Source organism: Miscanthus floridulus, chromosome 15 (genome assembly GCF_019320115.1).
Source record: "Miscanthus floridulus cultivar M001 chromosome 15, ASM1932011v1, whole genome shotgun sequence".
Classification (NCBI taxonomy): domain Eukaryota; kingdom Viridiplantae; phylum Streptophyta; class Magnoliopsida; order Poales; family Poaceae; genus Miscanthus; species Miscanthus floridulus.
In genome coordinates this window covers 71794958-71816497 of record NC_089594.1, presented here as the reverse complement: position 1 = coordinate 71816497, position 21540 = coordinate 71794958, and the positions used below count along the sequence as shown (strand labels likewise).

Genomic DNA, 21540 nt, shown 5'->3' with positions numbered 1-21540 from the left:
GAACCAAATATTGGTGCTAGGGAACTGCAAAAGAGGTTGGAGACAGATCACAAGTGTGAAATTGCATATGACACTATGTCGCGGGGTAAAGCAAAAGCTCTTGATGAGGTTTATGGCAAATGGTCAGAGAGTTTTCAGCTGCTATATAGGTGGAAGGCCGAGGTCGAGAAGCGGAGCCCCGGGAGTGTAGTTGAGATTGATGTTCTTGAGGTGGATGGTGAGGTATATTTCCACTATTTTTTTTGTGCTCTTAAACCATGTATTGATGGTTTCTTGGAAGGTTGTAGGCCTCATTTGAGCATAGATGCTACAGCCCTTAATGGAAGGTGGAATGGTCACTTGGCCGCAGCTGTAGCAGTTGATGGTCACAATTGGATGTATCCAGTCGCTTATGGCTTCATTGCTTCTGAGACAACAGTCAACTGGACTTGGTTCATGGAACAGTTGAGGAAGGCTATAGGTGATCCTCCACTAATTGCTATATGTTCTGATGCTTGCAAAGGCTTAGAGAATGCAGTGAAGAATGTATTCCCAAATGCAGAGCAAAGGGAATGCTTTTATCATCTAGCCAGAAACTTCAAAAAGAGATTTAGAGGGTTTATCCAGATATATCCTGCTACAAGAGCTTACAGAGAGGAGATTTTCTATGACAATTTAGCAAAAATGCTAAGTGAATCATCAGAAGCAGTGCAATGGTTACAGGCCAATCACAAGCTTCTATGGTATAGGTGTGGTTTCAATTCAGACATTAAGTGTGACTACATAACTAGTAACATTGCTGAGTCATTTAATAACTAGATTAGAGACCATAAGGACCTACCTGTTGCTAACCTTGCTAATAAGATCAGAGAAATGATTATGGTACTGTGGCACAAGAGAAGAATTATTGCATACAGGCTACCTGAGGGCAGGATTCTCCCAGCTATTATGGTTCAACTAAGAGCAAATACTAGAGGTTTGGGACACTTGAAAATTGTGAAATGTTCTAATTGGAGTGCAGAGGTGTGGGACCATAGCATCGGCGTTTCTGTGAGACACGTTGTCAAGTTAGAGCAAAGGACTTGTACTTGTCAAGAATGGCAGCACACTGGTAAGCCATGTCAGCATGTATTGGCCTATGTAACCCGCCAAAGGAGAATTGACCTAGAACAGTTCGTGCATGACTACTACTCAGTGAATAGGTTTAGGGCGGCTTATGGAAGAGATTGAACCGATGACAGATAAAACACAATGGCCAGAAGTCGACCTACCTTTTTTAGTTGGTGCACCTCTAGCTAAATTGCCTCCTGGAAGATTGAGGAAACTAAGAATCAAGGGATGGATGCAAGGTGGACACAAGAAGAAAGGTTCCAAAGATGGAAAATTTACCAATGAGATGGAGGGTGAGAAGGGATGTGACAATGATACTGCTCCAACAAATGCAAAGGGAAAGAAGATGATCAGAGGACCTATGACTTGCAAAAGATGCGGAGAAAAAGGTCATAGGCAAGCTAGTTCCAAGTGCCCGCTCAATGGGACTGCAAAAAAGAGGTAAATAGTCTGTACATTCCACAACTTTGTTTAGTCTGTACATGTATTTCAATCTTGTATATATATGCATATATGCATGCATGCAGTACGTATATGAGGCAGTCTTGTTTGTTCCAAGTCAATCTTGTTTGTCCTTTGCATGCATGCAGTACGTATATGAGGCCACTAGCATATATATGCATATAAGAACTCTGAACTTTGCTTTGCTTGCATTATTGTCTCTGTAGCATGTGAGAAGTCGTTGATTTTTTTCTGATTAACTTGGATTGCTCAAGTTTGTGATTGTTATCTTCAATTGTCTAGAAAGCGTAGGCAACCAAGGAAAAATGTTACAATACAGCCAGCGGAACCTAGCACTCCACGGAGGCCGACTAGAGAAGAAATTCTACGTGATAGTCCAGGATCTAATTGTAAATATTATAAATATAGAAATTGACACATTTACCGTACACTAATTTTTCCAAACATCTGATTGTCGTATTGAATTTATGTGCAGCATGCTTGCGACGTTATTAGGGGAGGGCACATCTTCACAAGTTGACACCAATAGTCCCGTGAGGATGCCTACCGCTGCAGCACCCAAGATGATGACACCGAAGAGGAAGCTACACATTGGATGAATTACTTTAGTTGTGTGATGAGATGTAAACTACTCATGATTTATTTCATGACTTGGATCTTGTTTTAAACTAAATTATAGTCTTATGCGATGAACTTGTAACTGCTAGAATCATAGTTTTATGATATGAACTTGTTTGTCCTAAATTCATGTGTTTTATATATTGCTTGGATCATCATTTTCCTATTTCAATCTTGTATATATATATGCATATATGCATGCATGCAGTACGTATACGGGGCAGTCTTGTTTGTTCCGTACTACACTGTACATGCAGTACGTACTACACTGTACAGGCAGCGGCCAGCAAGCCCAGGCCACGGCCAGCCATGCCCAGGCGGCAACCAGCCAGCCCAGGCCGTGGCTAGCCAAGCGATGGCCAGGCGGCCGGCCATCCAGCCCAGGCAGCGGCCAGCAGCCCACCTATACACGTGTTTTAAAGGCCTAAGGGCAAAATAGTCAGCTCAAGGCAAAATACATGTATTTGAGATGACAAATGTGATTAAAAGTGTAAAAATGTCATTATAACAAAGTGACAACGTTTCGAGTCCTATTTGAGCAAAGCCAACATTAGGAGTCCTATTTTAGCAAAGGCACATGTTTGGGAGTCCTATTTTAGCAATTTTCTCACATTGAAAATGTACAGCTGCAGGGCTTTTCACCTCGTTTCTTCATAGTTTAAGCTGTAGCCGGAACAAATCCTAACAACGGGTTAGTGGAAGGATCAGGAGCCAAACAAATTGTCAATTTTTTTTCACACTTGCGTTATTAATCTAATTTCCTAGACATCTAACGAACAAAGCCTACTTTCCTTGTTATGTATGCAGTGTGTACAACCAACTTGCACAGGTTTATTATCTCATCTAGATAGAAAAGCATGCCGCAAAAACAAACAATTCCTTGTTCAGGGATGCCGATTCATTCACGCCGTGGATGGAGTGACATGCGGACAAATCGCGGGGGGCAAGCCGGATGACGATTCATTTCTTTTCTCGCTCGCTCCTTTCCTTTTCTCGCTAGCGCGTTGGATACCGGACGTGGGAGCACCGGGCCTAGCTGTCGCGCGTGGATGCGAGGTGATTCGCCGGGTGGGCTTTCACGCGAGGCGAGATGATTTGCCCAGTCAATGATTCCGAACTGTAATTTTTAGTTGTATATATAATATAATATAATAGTAGAGAAGAGATTACCACGAATTGGTATTGACTCCGACGACCTAATCGTCGCGGTCGTTCCACGCTTGCTGTCAGCAACACAAGTAAGAAAATTTGTGTGAACCTGCTGCTCATAATTCTTATATATTTCAAACTGCTCGTGCGAAGACCCAGCTGGAGTCATCATGTCCAATCCGGCCGGTCTGGAGCAGCATTCTCCCAGACATGTTAGAAAAAACAGGCCAGAGGAGGACTTGTGTTTCCGCCGCATTTGCCATTAGCCCATTAGGCAACCACCGAAGCAAATTATACTCCCCGGCTCCACCTCCATCGCGGCGGTGGTGCACAGCTAGCTAGAACAAGCAACGCGCGGCACCGAGGCCACGACACCACGAAGCCTGCCGACCCCCGGTGTAGACATGACGCCACTGGTAGAGTTTGGGAGCGAAATATGGGTAGTATAAAAATGGATGGCTACCCAAACAGACAAATAGATAGTCTGTTTTAGGTAGTACCGACGTACCGCTAAAGATCCTCTCAGAAGCTAACAGCCCCACACCTAGCATCTAGAAATCAATTTAGAGACAAGCCTCTCAACAAACGGCCTTCAAAAGTAGGGCTATTTCCAGACGCGTGACACTTAGCCTCTAGAGATTTATAGAAGCTACATCGTTAATAACCATCTTTATAATGAAATAGTTTCCTTACAAACAAATGTATAATTTTTTCCTATCAAGTTGAATAAATTTGTATCAAAGTTGTGGAGCTTAATGAATATGCAAATTTCTAGTTGACAACTTTTTTATTTATAAGATCGTATTGGCCTAAATATTTGTCGCAAGCTTTCAAATATATTTGTGAAAATGAAGTTTTTATTTCGATAGGCAGGCCATTTAGAGGCCCACCGCAGGAAACCATCCCTACCGATACTGCTAAAGGAAATGTTTTCATGTTGCAATCAACAACTAGCATGTACTGGAAAAATAAGGAAGGCCACATGTTAGAGTGGAGGTCGCGAGTAGGGATCAAAACGGAGTGGATTCGTATGGAATTGGATCCGGATATCACCTTTGACCACATTTTAACTCGAATTCGAAAAGGAATACAAAGCATATGTCTCGGGTTTGGATCTCTATTATGATATTTACTCAATTCAACTCAAAGTTCATATTGTTAAATTCAACATACATGAATATACTTTTACTTTACTACTAAGTTCATCGATAATCAAAGTGAAATAAAATCAAAGTACACAATAATCTTCGATGTTGAAGTGAACTAAATTATAATAGATAATATGCGATAAAATCATAGATCAAGTGAAGAAACTCAAATAAGAATGGTAGGCAACAAGTAGCCATTTTATTTTATGAATGTTTTTCTCATTACAAAATTAGTACACAGGGTACATGATAATATAACATAGACAAGGATAGCTCATAAAAATAATATAGTTATAAATCAATATTTATTAATTAAATATATCATTTAATCAATCATTATTTATATAATATTTATCATCAAATTATAATTTATATAAAATAATTTGCATCAGTAAAATAATCAAAGTATTAAAATAATTTACAACAACAAATATATTAGGCTTAAACTAAATTAGGAAATACTAAAACTAATTTAATCTTTCTGTATCATTACTAATATTAAATTAATTAGATATACTACTAAATAGTTTTAATGCATCATTAGTAATATTAAAATTAAATAATTAGTCACTAGTCACAGAGAAAAACTTTGAAATAGATTTATTATACCATGTTATTTGTGGATAGCATAAACATCTGATATTCCATATTATTATCGAATACGGATCTAGAATCAGATAGAGAAAAGTAATGAAAAACGAAATCGGATGCATCCATTTAGTATCCATATTAGAAACGGAGCGAATATCCATATTGCCGGTTTTAGTGGATATGAATGTTGGATAATTCAGATTTCCATTTCCATTTCCCATCCCTAGTCTTGAGTTTGAATCCTACATATTGCACATTTGCATATTTTTAGTGAAAAATCCAGGTGACTTTAACATGCTATTTGTTCTTGTCTCATGATTTTTTTTATTTTCAAATACTTTTTAATCCTGAAAATCATTTCAAGACGTGTTTGCCTGGTCACATCAGACAATGATGTTTTGAGTCCTTTTGATAGAGATGAACTAAACAACCATCTCTAGAAATCTAATTGACCCGTCTTTAAAAGTCACTTTCATAGTAGTCCCGTTTCAAACTGATATGATATAACCGCCAAGAGTACACATATCATAACATAAATAATAAGTACTATGCTAGAGTAGTATTTCCATCACAGCCAGCACTGTTAAGGGTTCTGTTTGGTTGTTCTAGAGAAAGATTACCTACCCTATAACATTGTACCATGTTTGCTTGCAGCCCTGACTTCTGGCCTTTGGCTACAGCATAATTATCGGATCCAGACCGGTAGTCTGACAAAAAAAAAAAAAAAAACAGAACCGGAGCCCCACTGGTCTGGTATTGGTTAAAGGTCGAGCATGCAACCAATTCGGATAAAACCGGTTGAACCGCTAGAACCACAAATTTTTAAGCCAAAATCGACAAAAACCGGGTGTAGGAACCGCTAAGAACTGGTATATAGGTAAAAGATCGAGCATGCAATCAATCCGGTTCAACTGCCAATTTTTAAGCTAGAATCGATAAAAACCGAGAATAGGAACCACTGAACTGGGGCAGCCAGAGAGAGTTGCGCCTGCACGTGGGAGAGGTTGGACGAGCCACGCATATGGTATTGGCGGTTTGAATCCACATTCTAGAAGTTTATGAAAATGCCTCATGTCTAATGATCAACACATAGCCACGAAATGAAGTCTAGGGACCATGCATAGAACAGTTGATTTGTTCATGTTGTAAAAAAAAAACAGTTGATCTGTCCGTGGGTCAAATACGTTTTTTTAATCATATCGCGGACCAACTGGCCAGATCACTTAATTTTCCATATCCTAGAGCAGCTTTCTCGTATCGGCGCACCTAGCGCCCGGATGCCCGGCTTCAGGAGCGCGTCCGGACGCACCTCGGGTCCGTCCGAGTGTCCCCCCTCCCCGCACGAAACCACGCCTGCCCCCCCCCCCCCTAGGGAACAGTATGACTCGTTTCGATCCCGATCAAAACAACGGAGCACCTAGCGCCTTGGGTCCGTCTGACTCGGGCGTCGCTCGCCAGTCGCGGCGGCCCGTCCCACGCTCGCGCGCGGCCCGCCATCCCGCCGCGCCGCTCGTCCCCCCACCGCGCCCCGCTAGGTGCGTCGCATCCTCACCGCGCTCCCATCAGAAAGTATTACTTGTTTGCAACATCAGAATAAGTCTACTGCAATATTAGAACAAAGCGACTACAACAACAGAACAAAGCTACTGCAATGCGAGATGCAAGATTAGGAAAAAAAACTAACACAACAAAGAAATATTACTTGTTGCTAAGGCTACTGCAACAAACAGAACAAAACGCAATGCGAGAAAGCAACATTAGAAAAAAAACTAATGCAACAAAGAAAAATTACTTGTTGCAACAGCAAAACAAGACTACTGCAACAACAAAAACAAAGCGCAATGCGAGAAAGCAACATCAGAAAAAGAGTAATGCAACAAAGAAAAATTACTTGTTGCAACAACAAAACAAGGCTACTGCAACAATAGAAACAAGACGCAATTCGAGATGCAACATCAGAAAAAAAAAGACTAATACAACAAAGAAATATTACTTGTTGCAACAGCAAAACAAGGGTACTGCAATAGAGCTCGCCGGAACCCTAGCCACTGTTGCGTCCCTCAGATCCAGATCCAGAGGAGGAGGAAGAGGAGGAGGAGGAGAGCTCAAATCTAGAGGAGGAGGAGGAGGAGGAGAGCTCAGATCTAGAGGAGGAATGACCTACCTCGTCGGAGCCGCCGCCGCCGCCGTCCTCGTCTCCGGTGGGGGGAGCGGGAGCGAGGTCGTTGGGGAGCGCGGGTGTCGATGCGGAACCCACGGGATACACCACAAGGAAGAGAGGAGATCTAGTTTGATTAGGATTCCTCCCATGTAATCCTAGTAGTAATACTACCCTGTAATCCTACTAGGACTCTACATTGTAAACCGACTAGGACTCTGGCCTCCTGACTATATAAAGGAGGGCAGGGCTCCTTAGATGGGGACTGAGATAACACAACACTTTACAATCAATCCAACGCAAAGGCTAACGCCGACCGGATGTAGGGCTATTACTCGATCACGGTCGAGGGCCCGAACCAGGATAAATCGACTGTCTCTTGCGTTTACCGTCGAGTTCTGCATACGCTGAAGCCCGAACAAACTGCCCCGGGTACCCCCGTGGCAGGCTATCGGTGGTGAAACATCGACAGCTGGCGCGCCAGGTAGGGACTTTCGGCGCAATCGCAATCAAGAACTCGAAGGACCTCAAGATCAACATGATGTTCTCCGCACGATCGTTCCTCGATTTTATACAAGAATTTCTTGGTCATCATCGTCCACGACAATTGGACATCACGAGGGTTCCCGCCAACAGCCAAGATTGAATCGGCTAGACGAGGAAGCGATGACGTGCAACTCCTCAGCGGCGTCCGCGGCCACCCGGTTCCTAGCGACAGTGTTTTGACCAGGGTACGACGGGACTCGGCCGGTGCGATCGATCAAGCTCTGACTACCTGGATTTCCGTTGAGATCATCGGCAGAAACGAGCCAACAAGCTGGTTCAGCCCACGCTATGCATGCTAGATCCAATCACAAGTTTCGGAGCGAAGACGGAGGACGAATTTCACTTTGCCTTACCTCCCCTGCAACCACACGCGCTGAGATGGGAATATCCAAGTCAACAGATGCAAAGCCAGAGATCGTACCGGAGAGTTTCACCTATTCTGGGCTGCATCAAGGAGTCAGCCAAATAGTTCCCGAAGCCCAACTTGAATCGGTTACGTGCTTCCATCAGCAAATAAATAAAGAAAGAAAGCATCATGATGACGCAAGCAAGCTAGCTACTGGCAACGTCAAGCGGCTCCTGCACAAGAATCATTCGAGTGAGCATTGATGTACCGGGTCCGTCACGACAAAACTCAACTCGGCACGCAACGTCCACAAATGAGATCGAGATGTACCAGGAAGATCTCAGACCACGCACCCATCCGACTACATCAAACCGTCCAAGCCGGAAGCAAGCCAATTGTCTGACTACTCGTCACATTTTCCGACTACTTTGGCTACGGTGACCAACTACTCGACAGCTCATGTCCAAGTACTCGCAAGCTGATGCTCAGGGGCTACACTTTCGGTGAATTTGCGATCGAGAGCTCGACGGACCTTAAGATCAACGTCTTGTTCCTGATGACCAATCTATTGCTCGGAGTTCTCTGTTCCACTCTGCATCTCCCTTGGCATTTAAGTCCAAGGCTGAGTTAAAGTCCAGATCCGAAGTTCGATTTCATGTCTCGGCGAGATACAGAGCCGGCGGTCCTCTGCTCAAAGCCTACAAAAAGATACGTGTCAGTACCGAACGAGAATTCAAGCTGTTGTTGCATACCAAAGGCGGTCAATTTGCGGCACACGAGTATAGGGCGAGGCCTCCACCCGTGTTGCGGCAGCGTTCCTCTCTGCCTCGATCGAGTTTGACTCTTCTAGTGACCGATTCTGACTCCATCCCGCCGATGTCGACTATGCTGATGACCGATTCCGACTATTTCGCCGAATACGACTGTGTTTCTACTTGGCAACTACTCGGCTCGATCAAGAGCAGGACGACATCAAAGCTAGCCAAGATATTCAAGATATTATGGCTTCACGTGCTGGTGCATGCTCTCAACAAAAACAAGTTCGTTCAAATCGTCATGCCTGCATCAACGTGTGCCGTGCGTCAGGCATGCCAGCCAACCATGATCCGTCACGAACAAAAGCAATCTACAAGCATATACGGGAATAATTTCTCTTGCTACTGACACACAGCTTTCAAATAGCATGAGATCAATAATGCCTGAGAAAACTCGGTTTTGGCTGATCATAACGTTCGGCTCAGCAGGCCAGCAACTAGAGAAGGCGTATCCGAATCAATGTGGCATGCAAGCTAATTAAATATTGAGGCTTGTATACATATACATGCAGGATGTACAACAACAACCTGGAAGGTGTAGAAGCGAATTTGATTTTTTGAATCCTGGTCTGGAACGGGTCCGATTGATCACGGATTGGTCTGTGACCTACTCAACTGGATGCTGCGACTGATCCAATTTCATCAACAAACCACTAGCTGCGGTGTCCAACTACTCTGCTGTGGTGTGCGACTACTCGCTCGCATGTCCAAGTACTCTACCGTGGTGTCCGAGTACTCTGTTGTGGTGACCGACTACTTGGTTGTGGTGACCGACTACTCGACAGCTCATGTCCAAGTACTCGTAAGCTGATGCTTGGGGGCTACAACCACTGGGGTCTCCTGAGCGCAAAATGTTAGGATCGCGCGCTGATTCTACCACGCGATCTACAAGGTGGACGACGAAGGCAAACTCCAAGGACGTCTCCTCGAAGATCGAGAGGACCAGGAAGACCTCGCTCTTTCGACGAGATCAACAAAAGAACTCGTCGGAAGGCTCTCACGTCTCATGATGTCTGAATCAACCCCGGTCTCGCCGACAATTGAATTCAATTCAGACTCTAGGACAGAACCCGCCTCGGAGGCCAATCCGGGATCTTTTCACAGCAATCCGGGTTCTTTTCCGATGGGACTCCGAAATACAGCTTCAATCCATCAAAAGATCAGTTCAGGCTTACTTCAGAACCCTTCCATGAAGTTAGGTCCTCTCCCAATTGGACTCAACAACATAGCAAGATCTTACCAAGACCCGCTCCAAGAAGTAGCCGGTCCAGTACGAAGGCTATGGCTTACCGGAGCACAGGAAGGCCTCGTACTAACCATGACATCTCAAGATTGCCTCATCCACTGGCCGGGTCCTATTCCCAGAAGCAGCAACGCCCGATTAGTTGATGAGACAGCCGTTCTACCCTACCAAAAAGGCAGTATGCTCTACGACACCGATGCCTCCATAGAAGACATCAACAACTCATGCAAGGCAGACATAGAAGCAGTACATGCCCAAGAAGTTTTTATGGTTCAACAATCACCGCTAATACCGCCACAAGCACCAGATGTCAGATCCTCAGATGAGTCAGAATCCAACATATCTCCCAACGCCCTAGAATACGATGGTGAGTCTGAGGGCTAGAAATAAGCCAGAGAAAGAAGAAATAAACTAAAAGAAGGTCGCAGACGCCACGCTAGACAGCGCAAAGAAGCCTGGATCAAGTATGAGACAGAATTAGCCAAGTATGGCAAGAAGAAATACGATCAAGAAGCCGGAGAAAGACGAGCAACCATGGCACGCAATGCTCCATATGATAAGATCCGAGAAGTGTTAGAAGAACTTGAAGCCATTTCACATCCCAATGAAGAACAAGAGCGACTCCGAGAACTTTTACGAACAACATCCTTAAAAGCACACGACGAAACGACCCGCTCTAGAATACCTGCCGTTTTAGCCGGGCAAGAAGTACAAAGTCAAAGGAGGTCTGCTTTTGAAAGACTGGGGCCAAACGGAAGCCTCGATCGAGGAAGCAGAAAAAACCATACTCAGAGTAACCAAGTTGAGCATACCGACCGAGAGCAAAAGAGCTGAAAAGATGCTTGAGCCCGCCGATGAGGATAGCTAATAAGTTAACACCCGAACCAAAAAGCAAAATGGCTGAAATTATGCCTGAGCATACCAGCCGAGAGCAAAAGAGCTGAAAAGATGCTTGAGCCCGCTGATGAGGGTAGCTAATAAGCTAACACCCGAACCAAAAAGCAAAACTGCTGAAATTATGCCTGAGCATACCGGCCGAGAGCAAAAGAGCTGAAAAGATGCTTGAGCCCGCCGATGAGGGTAGCTAATAAGCTAACACCCGAACCAAAAAGCAAAATAGCTGAAATTATGCCTGAGCATACTGGCCGAGAGCAAAAGAGCTAAAAAGATGCTTGAGCCCGCCGATGAGGGTAGCTAATAAGCTAACACCCAAACCAAAAAGCAAAATGGCTGAAATTATGCCTGAGCATACCGGCAGAGAGCAAAAGAGCTGAAAAGATGCTTGAGCCCGCCGACGAGGGTAGCTAATAAGCTAACACCCGAACCAAAAAGCAAAATAGCTGAAATTATGCCTGAGCCTACCGGCCGAGAGCAAAAAAGATGAAAAGATGCTTAAGCCCGCCAATGAGGGTAGCTGATAAGCTAACACCCGAACTAAAAGAGCAAAATGGCTGAAATTATGCCTGAGCCTACCGGCCGAGAGCAAAAAAGCTAAAAAGATGCTTGAGCCCGCCGATGAGGGTAGCTGATAAGCTAACACCCGAACCGATCATGAGTTGTTTTCACAACCAGGGAAAGAGCCAGATGCTGGCCACACCCCGAGTTAAGCAAAAAGCTAAAAACATGCTTGAGCTCACCGGACGAAAGCAAAGAAACTGAAGATGCTTGAGATCGCCGGTCCTAAGTCTTTTCAATACTGACAAGAACAAAAAGGCAAATATCTACATACCCCGAGTTGTTTACATGGCGCAGATGAAAGCCAGACAAGCAATCGACAAATCAAGAAACTTTGTCAAGCCAACGATCTATATACCTCGAGTTGTTTACATGGCGCAGATGAAAGCCAGACAAACACTTGACAAATCAAGGGACTATGACAAGACAACGATCTTCATACCCCGAGTTGTTTACACGGCGTAGATAAAAGCCAAATAAGCACTTGACAAGTCAAGGCTCAGATAAAAGCCATACAAACGCTCGACCTATCAAGGAATTGTCCTACAACGGATGAAAGAACACGACCACTCTAAACTGTGGATGCACGCCACGCCCAAGAAACGACTACTCAGAAAAAATTCTGATCACTTGGACAACTCATTTGAAGAATAAACAAGGTGAAGACATCCATGCAAAGAAGACATCAATGAAAAATAAAGAATCTTCACTCAAAAAGGAGTATAATATCCTATCATAGAGGCTGGCGTACAAAGGTCAATTATATCAAGCATCATCATCAGGAGAAGAAATATCAATATTAAGATTATCCACAATCCTCCTGGCTAAATCTTCGACCTCAGGCTCCACCTTTTCAACGGCATCCAGATATTCTTGACTCTCGGCTTCCTCCATAATCTTGGACAAAGGGACCTTTGGAGCAAGAACCCGGACCTGGGCAAGAACATTTCTGGTACATTCAAGATATACAAGAACTACAAAATACGCCCGGGGGCTGCTCTACTTCAGAAACTATCATATTCATGACTACAGAGATTTCAGACCACGCAACAAAATGCTCGATGAATCAAAACAGCACACCAGGAGGGTATTTATAGACCAAAGAAGCGGTGCACATGGACCGGGAGCACCAACGGAACAAACCTAACAAAGGACACAGTGAAAAGACAAAATTCAATGAAAGAGGACTCAGGCGTGAAGGAACAGTACTCAAGAACAATCATATTCGAAAGACTATACCAACACTGTACAACTCGTGAACAAACAGCGTTTACACTCAACCACCACCATACAACTATATCTGACAACAGTAGACTACCAGAGAATATGCCAAGACCCTGCATCCGAGTTCTTTCTGAATAAAAGAACCCGGATATATGCTCGGGGGCTGCAACAGGAGAGGTTTTCAGTTCTTTGAACAACTCAGATTCAAGACCCTCTAACTTTTTGTTCCAAATAGCAAGAGGCTCGGGGGCTACACTCAGTGAGTGCACTTTTTTCAAAAAAAGCGCACATCACTCAGAAGACTTCTTCAAGACAACAATTTTCAAACAACATAAGATTCAAGAGCCTCTAACTTTTTGTTCCAAATAGCAAGAGGCTCAGGGGCTACACTCAGTGAGTGCACTTTTTTCTTTGAAAAAGCGCAAGACTTCTTCAAGACAGACCACTTCAAGGCCTCACAATAAAAAGAATCCAGACCGAGCTATATCCGAGTTCTTTTTGATAAAGAACCCGGGTATATGCTTGGGAGCCCTTCGACGAAGAATCAGAACAATTTCAAGACAAGACCCTCTAGCTCCTTGTTCCAAATAGCAAGAGGCTCGGGGGCTAAACCCAAATAGGAGTACTTTTTTCTTCAAAAAGCACACACCACTCGAAGATCCCAAGAAGCGCTACACGGTTTCACTCAAGAAAGCACTCGGGCGACGCTTGTACCTGCTCGGCAAGACCTGGAGGAACAAGACAAGGCTTCCGGAGTTCAACCATGAAGTGCTCGGGGGCTTGTCGATGCAGGACCCACGGGATACACCACAAGGAAGAGAGGAGATCTAGTTTGATTAGGATTCCTCCCATGTAATCCTAATAGTAATACTACCCTGTAATCCTACTAGGACTCTACATTGTAAACCGACTAGGACTCTGACCTCCTGACTATATAAAGGAGGGTAGGGCTCCTTAGATGGGGAGTGAGATAACACAACACTTTACAATCAATCCAACGCAAAGGCTAACGCTGACTAGATGTAGGGCTATTATTCGATCATGGTCGAGGGCCTAAACTAGGATAAATCGACTATCTCTTGCGTTTACCGTCAAGTTCTGCATATGCTGAAGCCCGAACAAACTGCCCCGGGTACCCCCATGGCAGGCTATCGGTGGTGAAACATCGACAGCGGGGTGGCATGGAGGTTGCGGGGGAGGGAAGGAGCATGGACGGGCGAAGGCGGCAGCGAGCTCGCATGTGGGTGTGGCATCCCGTCCTGGGGCGTGGCTAGAGAGCGGCTCGGGCGAGCGAGAGCGAATGTCTGCGGGGGAGCGGGAGGAGAGCGAGTGCATGCGAGAGAGCGGGGGAGAGCTAGTGGGTGTGTCCGTTCCCGTCCGCTGGGGGTCACGGGTTGGATGGGAGCGGGGGGTCACGGCCGCTCGAGTCATTCCTATGCGGGGCCGGACAGACGGGATGGACACCCACACAGTATCAATATCGTACTCATATCAACCATACTTGAATTGAATGTCCCGATATGACACACTATAATACTTCTCAATGATGTATTAGGAGGTACTAGGATAATATGACTAAAAATAAAAGATTTGATTTCTGATGCTCCGTCAATACCTCCTAATCCTATGCATCCTAATACTTCAAGTCCCTAATCTCACGTTGGGTGAGAAGTGAGATTGAATTTGAGTGTATGATATGTGAAGATGGATAAGCTTTTTAAGCATCAAGATTGAAGAGTGTTGAGACTTGCGGTCTCAGACAATGTGGAGGAGGTAGAAGCCTCCGCCCGCCGAGCGTTGCCCTCAGGCGGAGGCTCGGGAAATCGGCACGACAGGTGGGCGTGTAGGGAAATGGCACGTAACTAGGGTTTCATTAATTCGTCCTCCAACCCCCTGTACTGTTATAAGTGTTCCCTATTTATAGGGCTCAACTACCAATTTACAGAGTTTACAATAGTACCCTTCAACTGCTACAGTACATTCTCGTAATATTCCACTACTCGCCTTTCCTCTTGGGGGTAATCTTGTCGTGCCGCCCTCAGGTACTGGGCCTGCGCGATCAGCTAGCCCATCAAGCCTCAGGATTCGGCGACGGGCCTTTGGACCTCCGCCGTCGGTCTCCGCCTCATCAGGCCTCAGGATTCGGCGACGGGCCTTTGGACCTCCGCCGTCGGTCTCCACCCTATCGGGTCTCAGGATTCGGTGAAGGGCCTTTAGGCCTCCGCCATCGATCTCCGCCCCTGGGACGCCGAGGCCGTAGACCCCCGATGCCTAGTATTGCCGTCCTCCTGCTTGGGTCTCCGCCCCTACGAGCGGAGGCCAAACTGGCGCGCCCGCGCCATCCACGAGCGCCTTCCTCTGGTTACCTGCACACACACGTAGGTAACGTTGGCACTTGATTAGCCTTGCAGCAGGGTGGCCTCCACCCCCTCCGCTCGGAGACGCCTACGAGCTAACCGAGCGGAGGCTACGCCAGGGTCACCGGCAGCGTCCTGCAAGTTGTCTGAGAAACTGTCATCTTTCTGGGTCTGGAGGCGTGGTAGCTGGGCCTTTGCTTAGGTAGTTGGTCGAAGACGTCTTTGTGAACTGCTGGCCGCGTAGGTCTCTGCCACTCTCAGAGGCCGTGTTACAACAGTTCCCCCCTTTTGAGACCATGGTCCGCCCGAGCGTGTCGTGAGCTCAAAATGCCCTAAGCAAGGACGTCCACGGGGGCGGAGACTGTGCGTGGTCATGTCTCCAACTGATCCCCATAGGTTGCCCCCTGGCCTGCTCTGGCGTGGACGCTGGTCTTGTCATAGTAGCCGTTAGGCTGCAAAACTAGTCGTTGTCCTTCGCTGTGGCCGTTTACGCCATATTGGTTTCCATTGTATACCTTGTGACTTCTTCGGAGATGACCGTTGGGTGGTAGGCGAGTTCTCCAGAGATGACCGTTGGGCAACAGGCGAATTCTCCAGAGATGACCATTGTATGGCGGTAGCCGAACCGCCCGCCTGCGGCCTATATAAGGGCGGGGTTGGTGGCGGGGTCCCCCCCGCACTGCTCATTCGCTTTCCTTGCCTCTGAGAAATCGCTCTCTGCTCTCTTCACTTTCACCTAAGCTGCCTTCGCATGTTGCATAGTCTGCCATCGTGGTGGCTTTCTTTTCTGCCTCCATCCATACCCTATCGCCACCTTCTCGGTGTTAGGGCCACTGGCTGGAGTGCGCGCTTTGAGGAGTGCATGCTTGCCTCTGCCTCCGCGTTGGAATTTGAAAAGCTAGTGGAGGAGGATTTGGGGAGTGTCTCCGTGTCCGTCGAAGACCTGATCGCTGCGAATTCCAGAGACATGGTGATAAAGTCATGGGATTTCGGCCCCTCCTCCATTACTGAAGAGGCGGTCGCAAAGATGTTGAAGGAATCATATTTTCCTTCTTCGAGGGTAAAAATCCCTCCACCTGGCCAGACTATTCTGGAACCGGAGGAGGGATATGCGGTGGTGTTTCGGGACTTCTTCACCTACGGCCTCCACCTTCCTTACATCCCCTTCCTCCACCAGGTGTTGGCGATCTTCAATGTCCAGCTCCATCATCTGACTCCTACTACCTTCCTCACGCTCAGCAAATTCTGCTGGGCGTGTGTTTCTTATGGCGCCGAGCCAGATGTGGACACCTTCTGTGCTTACTACGAGCTACAGAAGCAGCCGAAGAAGAAGAAGGAGATGCGAGAGGGCAAGGAGGTTGAGGTGATCTACCAGTATGGTAGTTGCACCTTCATGTCAAAGAGGAACCAAGGCGTAGACCGCCTGGAGATTTCTTTTTGCCAGAAAGGCAAATGGGACTGTGGCTGGCTTGAGCAGTGGTTCTACGTGAAGACCTATGAGGTTCGCGGCAATACCGAGGATGGTGCGGAGGTCATGGAGTATCCATTGACTTCAAGAATGGAGGAGATGGCACCGCATACGCGCGTGGATCCACCAGAGGAGATGTCTCCGGCGAGGAAGGCTTGCGACCTAGCTTTTGTGGCTGCGTGCCGCTACTATGGGGTCGCGACCTAGTGGAGGAGATCATGGGCTCTAACTACTGGCCCTTGGGCAGGGACAATCCCTCGTTCACCCTAGAGACGGTTATGGTCCCCGTCTTTAGTTCGGAGGCCAGAATCCCATTCCCTCGCTTTGGCCAGTCTCTAGCGGAGGGGGTGACCAAGGATAGCTTTGTTGCCGACGTTGAGGAAGCCACGGTTGGGCTAGTCAACAAGATTTTTGAGCATGAGTACATGTCTCGGAGAGCCATGGTAGGCACCATGCCACGGCTCAATCAAGTTTTTGAAGAGCTCGAGATCGTCTACCGGGAGCATGAGGTTCCCGCCGAGGTCCTAGCTTTGATTGACAAGAAGAAGAAGAAGACCTTTGCGAAGAATGTTACAGCAAAGGCCAAGTCCAAGAAGAGGAAGGGCACCGCTGTTGCTCAGGTGCCTATGAAGAGGAAGAAAACCGGTGCTCTAGTGATCACGGTGGCCGCGTCTTTGGTCGGTAGTGCTGGCGTTGCCTCCACCAGTAATGAAGACGTTCAGAGCTCCTCTGTCCCGTCAGTGGACATGCAGGTCATGAGCGGTGAGGATCGCGGCTCTCCTGGAGCTCTGGTGTGCCCTGTGAGCGGTGCTGGGCATCTGGAGGCCAGCGCTGCTGCGGCGCGCTCCTTGCACGGTGCTGCGAGTGTCGCCGAACAGCCGGAGGCTAGCGCTGCTGATCCTATGCCCGACATTTTTGGCGGACTGTATTCAAGTTTTGAAGAGGGCGTGGAGGTCGCCTTGCAGCATGCTCCTTCGTTTCCCGCCGTTGTTGCGCCTTCCTCCGTGCTAGCTGCAGACGTCGGGCAGCCGAAGGCCGTGCTTGTTGACCAGGCCCCGGCGGGTCAGTCTTCTTCGAGCCCTCCGTCCACCAGGCCACTGGCTAAGGAGAGCCGACCCTTTGGGCCTTCGCCGCATGATATGGCAGAGACATCTGCCCAGGGGGCTCGGCAGGCGGCCTAGCCTGGGCTTTTTATGAGTAAGTTTGTTTGGCGCATATTTTTGTGTTTACTGTCTTCGCCCGGTTTATTTGTTTATGTATTGTACCAAGTGCTAATAACGTGTACTTGTTGCTTTGTAGGTGATGTCATGGCTGGACTCCTCACCCCGGAGGAGCGAGCGGCCGCTGCCAGCATCAGGTTTTGTCCGGGGCAACCGGGGCTGATGGCGCCGGGTCCGAGTGAGTATAGAGTGTTTTTATCTTACTCATCTTTTGGCCGGCCCTCTGACCTAAGTTGTTGTTGTCGTTGTGTTTTTTTGCTACGCAGGCTCCTCCGACACTTCTATCTCAGGTTGGGAAGAGTGCTATCTTGGGGTTCTTGGAGACGTCGGAGGTGGTCTCTGGCAGTTGGTGCATTTATTGTGAGATTTGCTTTTCTCACCTTATTGTTTTGTGTTTGTTTGTTCTTCTTTGAACAGATCGCTTCAAACAGCGTCTGAGGGACATGGATTTCTTCCAACTTCTCCATGTTCATCTAGAACACCAGAGCTTGGTGCGTCTTCGGCAGTTTGCCTTTTTTGGTGTATGTTCGCCTTTAGACTTGTTTTTGTTTCTATTGCTGATCGCCTTGGTCTTCTTTCTTATCGTAGGGGTATCACACGGCCGTTGTTATGGAAGAGCGTTGCACTCGTGAGGTCTCCGACCAAGATACTACGATTGAAGCGCTCAAGGCGGAGAACGAGCGCCTGGAAGGTGAAAAAGGGGGTTTGTCCAACTCCCTTGCAGCTCTCCGCCTTTCTCTGGCGGAGAAGGAACAAAAAAGGATGCTTTGAGGGCCGATCTCGCCAAGGCCCGGGATGTAGAAGTTTTGTTCGCCGAGCAGGCCCACAGGGCAAACGAGTTGGCCGAGGGTCTCCGGCGAGAGCTGGCCTCTGAGAAGGAATCCGCGGCTACGGTGGGGGAGCAGCTGTCTTTGACGACAAGGCATTTGGACTCGGTCAAGGGGGTCCTTGCTGCAACCGTTGGCCATTATCGGGCCATCGTCGCCGAGTTCAGAGGCGAAGCCTCCGCTCCTCTGGGGGAAGACAGCGTCTACGCCCTCGCCTCCTGGCTAAAGCATCACCTTGTGAAGCTCCCCGGTCTGATCAATGGCTGCACAAACTATGGGGCACTGGCGGGAGTAGCGAATTACGCCAAGCTTTTGGTGCGCGGTGGGTGTACGCATACCGAAAGTATTCTGGAGGGAGCGCTGCCGGGTCTGGAGGAGCTTGGTGAGACTTCTCTTAGTTTGCGAAAAAACCTTGAGAAATTTCATTGGGTACTTTTGGGCTCCATTTGGGAGACCTGCTGCCTGGAAACTGGCGGAGGAAAAGAGGGCGAAGGTATTTCTAGTCTTTGTCGCCACTATTTTTGTCTTCTTGCTTTTTGCGAAGCTGCGAAGGCTTTTGTTGCCTGTGCCCCTGATATTTTAGCCTGTGCTACAGGATGCGTAGAAGAGTCTTGCGGGCAGGCCTCCGTCAGTTCCACGCTCAACGATCGCGGGTGGTGCCTCCGCCACTGCTGGTGCTCCGGTGGGCGCTACGATCGGCGGTGGTGATGGTCGGAGGCCGCAGGCGTCGTGCCCACCCACAGTTGATGCGGGCTTCGTTCCAGGGACTTCTGCTGCGGCCGATGCACTGGAGATCTAGGCTCTTTGTAGCACTTAGTTGTTTTGACTTGTATATTGTAGTCCAGTTGGACTCTTGTAAATAAAGTTTCTTTTGTTCTAAATGATTTTGTGGAAAATTTTAACCTTGCGCAGGTTCCGAATCGGGAGCCTGTGCAAGATGTTGCGCCTTTGACTCTCTACAACGACGGTATTTATGTGAGCGGAGAGCTTTGGGAGTATTGGCGTTTGGCCTTTCCCCGCAGCGTTGCGCGCGATGTGTTTGAGTCAGTTAAGTTTGACATAGACGACGAGCGCGCTGGGTTTACTCGCGCGCTTGCTTAGCGCGGACCTCCGCCACAATAGTTTGGATTTTATTGTAAGTTTGTGTCCTGTAAGAATGCTACTTGATGTTTTATGGAATACAAAATAGGTTCACTTTCTTGATTGTTTGTGCGGGTGCTTATGTCTGTTGTGATAGTTTACATATCTCGTCTAGTCCCGAGCTTGCACACCGTGGGCCTTTGCTTGGGCGAACATGCGCGATACAGAGGTGGTGGCCAGGACCTTCGCCCCATGTTCTCTCCTTCTTTGTGCTTGCTTGATGGCCAGGGCAGAAGTGTTGGCAGTTTTTTGGCCGACGGAGGCGTACTTGAAGTCTGCCTGGCGAGGCTTGCTGTATCGGTGTGTGATCCGATAGGAGGTTTGGCGCAGCTTGTGTAGATGGCGAAGACTTTTGGTATTTCTTTAGCTGGGTGTTTTAGCTGTCTGGTGGTATAGGCCTCCGACGCTGCACACCCGTGGGACATGTTTCATTTGTGGAGATGGCAGGTTAGGTCTCCAGCGTTAGGGGGATGCTACAAGATTTCATGCGATATCCCCCTTCTTCCGTAGGCCTGCGCTGTTCATCACCGTGCCGTAGTTGCTGTCTCTTTTCCCACTGTCTCCGATCATCTACTTGTGCCTCCGATTTTATGAGTTCTCGTACAATATCTATGGCCGACTTAGATATCTAAGGAGACCCCTGCCTCCATGGTCGTTGTTGTGGCTTGTGCTTATGCTCTGCCTTCTTCCCCCCTTGCCCCTTATGCTGACTGGGGTTTTAAGGGCATGGGGGGGAAATAGTTTTTATAGCGGGGTGGTGGCTTTTGGTTGTTAAATTTTTGGTACGTTGTTTGTTGGAACGTATCTTGGCTTTAATGTCCTATATCTTGCTTGAATTACTCGTGCCTTTTGAGATCTTTTGAAGTAAATAGGCCTAGTGCCTAAGTGACAGGGTTTTGTCAGACCTTTTCCTCGTTTTGCTATTTTCAATGGCGGAGACCTTCTTCCTGGTTCTAGCACCATAATGGTGTTGCCCCTGATGCTTGGGGTGGTTTTTTGTTAAGGTCGGAGACCTATTTTGCTGAGGTTGTTTTTGCCTTGATGCCTGAATTTGTTCAGGTCTTCGTCAAGGTCGGAGGCCTATTTGGCCAATGTTGTTTTTGCCTTGAAGCCTGAATTTGGACAGGTCTTTGTCAAGGTCGAAGGCCTATTTGGCCAAGGTGGTTTCTGCCTTGATGCCTGAATTTGGACAGGTCTTTGTCAAGGTCAAAGGCCTATTTGGCCAAGGTGGTTTCTGCCTTGATGCCTGACTCTAGACAGGTCTTTGTCAAGGTCGAAGGCCTGTTTGGCCATAGAGGTCGTTTCAAATTGCCAATGCCTGTGGCCGGCGCTTTGAAAGGACCTGTGCTTATTTTTGTTCACCGAATATTGCGGCGCCAGAGCTGGCCGCTTTCGGTTTCGGACTTTTCAAGCGTTCTTTTGGGGAATTACCTCTTTATACTTCTAGAGGATTTTTACATTGAGCCTGCCTCGTTAAAAACCTCACCTCCGCTTGGAGTTCCCCTGTGAGGAAAAGAGTACAGGCTCTTTTACATTTTTTGGGTTGAAGAAAAAAGAGCTGAAAGGTAAATGAACGGAGGGGCCTCCGCTTATTATTTGCGGAGGTTGCCCTTTGGTACATTGCCTAGATGTAGTATCTGCGGAGGCTGTCAATATTCTAGGTGTGGGTTGTCGTGACACCTTC

At 47.4% G+C, this 21540-nt stretch overlaps 1 protein-coding gene across 1 annotated transcript; it reads left to right on the top strand.

The window, feature by feature from the left end:
• Nucleotides 1–1213: 1213 nt before the first annotated feature.
• Nucleotides 1214–2150, top strand: LOC136508544 (uncharacterized). The gene is made up of 3 exons (XM_066503236.1): nt 1214–1530; nt 1834–1937; nt 2017–2150. The coding sequence occupies exons 1-3, from the start codon at nt 1214–1216 to the stop codon at nt 2148–2150; spliced, it is 555 nt and encodes a 184-aa protein (XP_066359333.1).
• Nucleotides 2151–21540: the final 19390 nt, after the last annotated feature.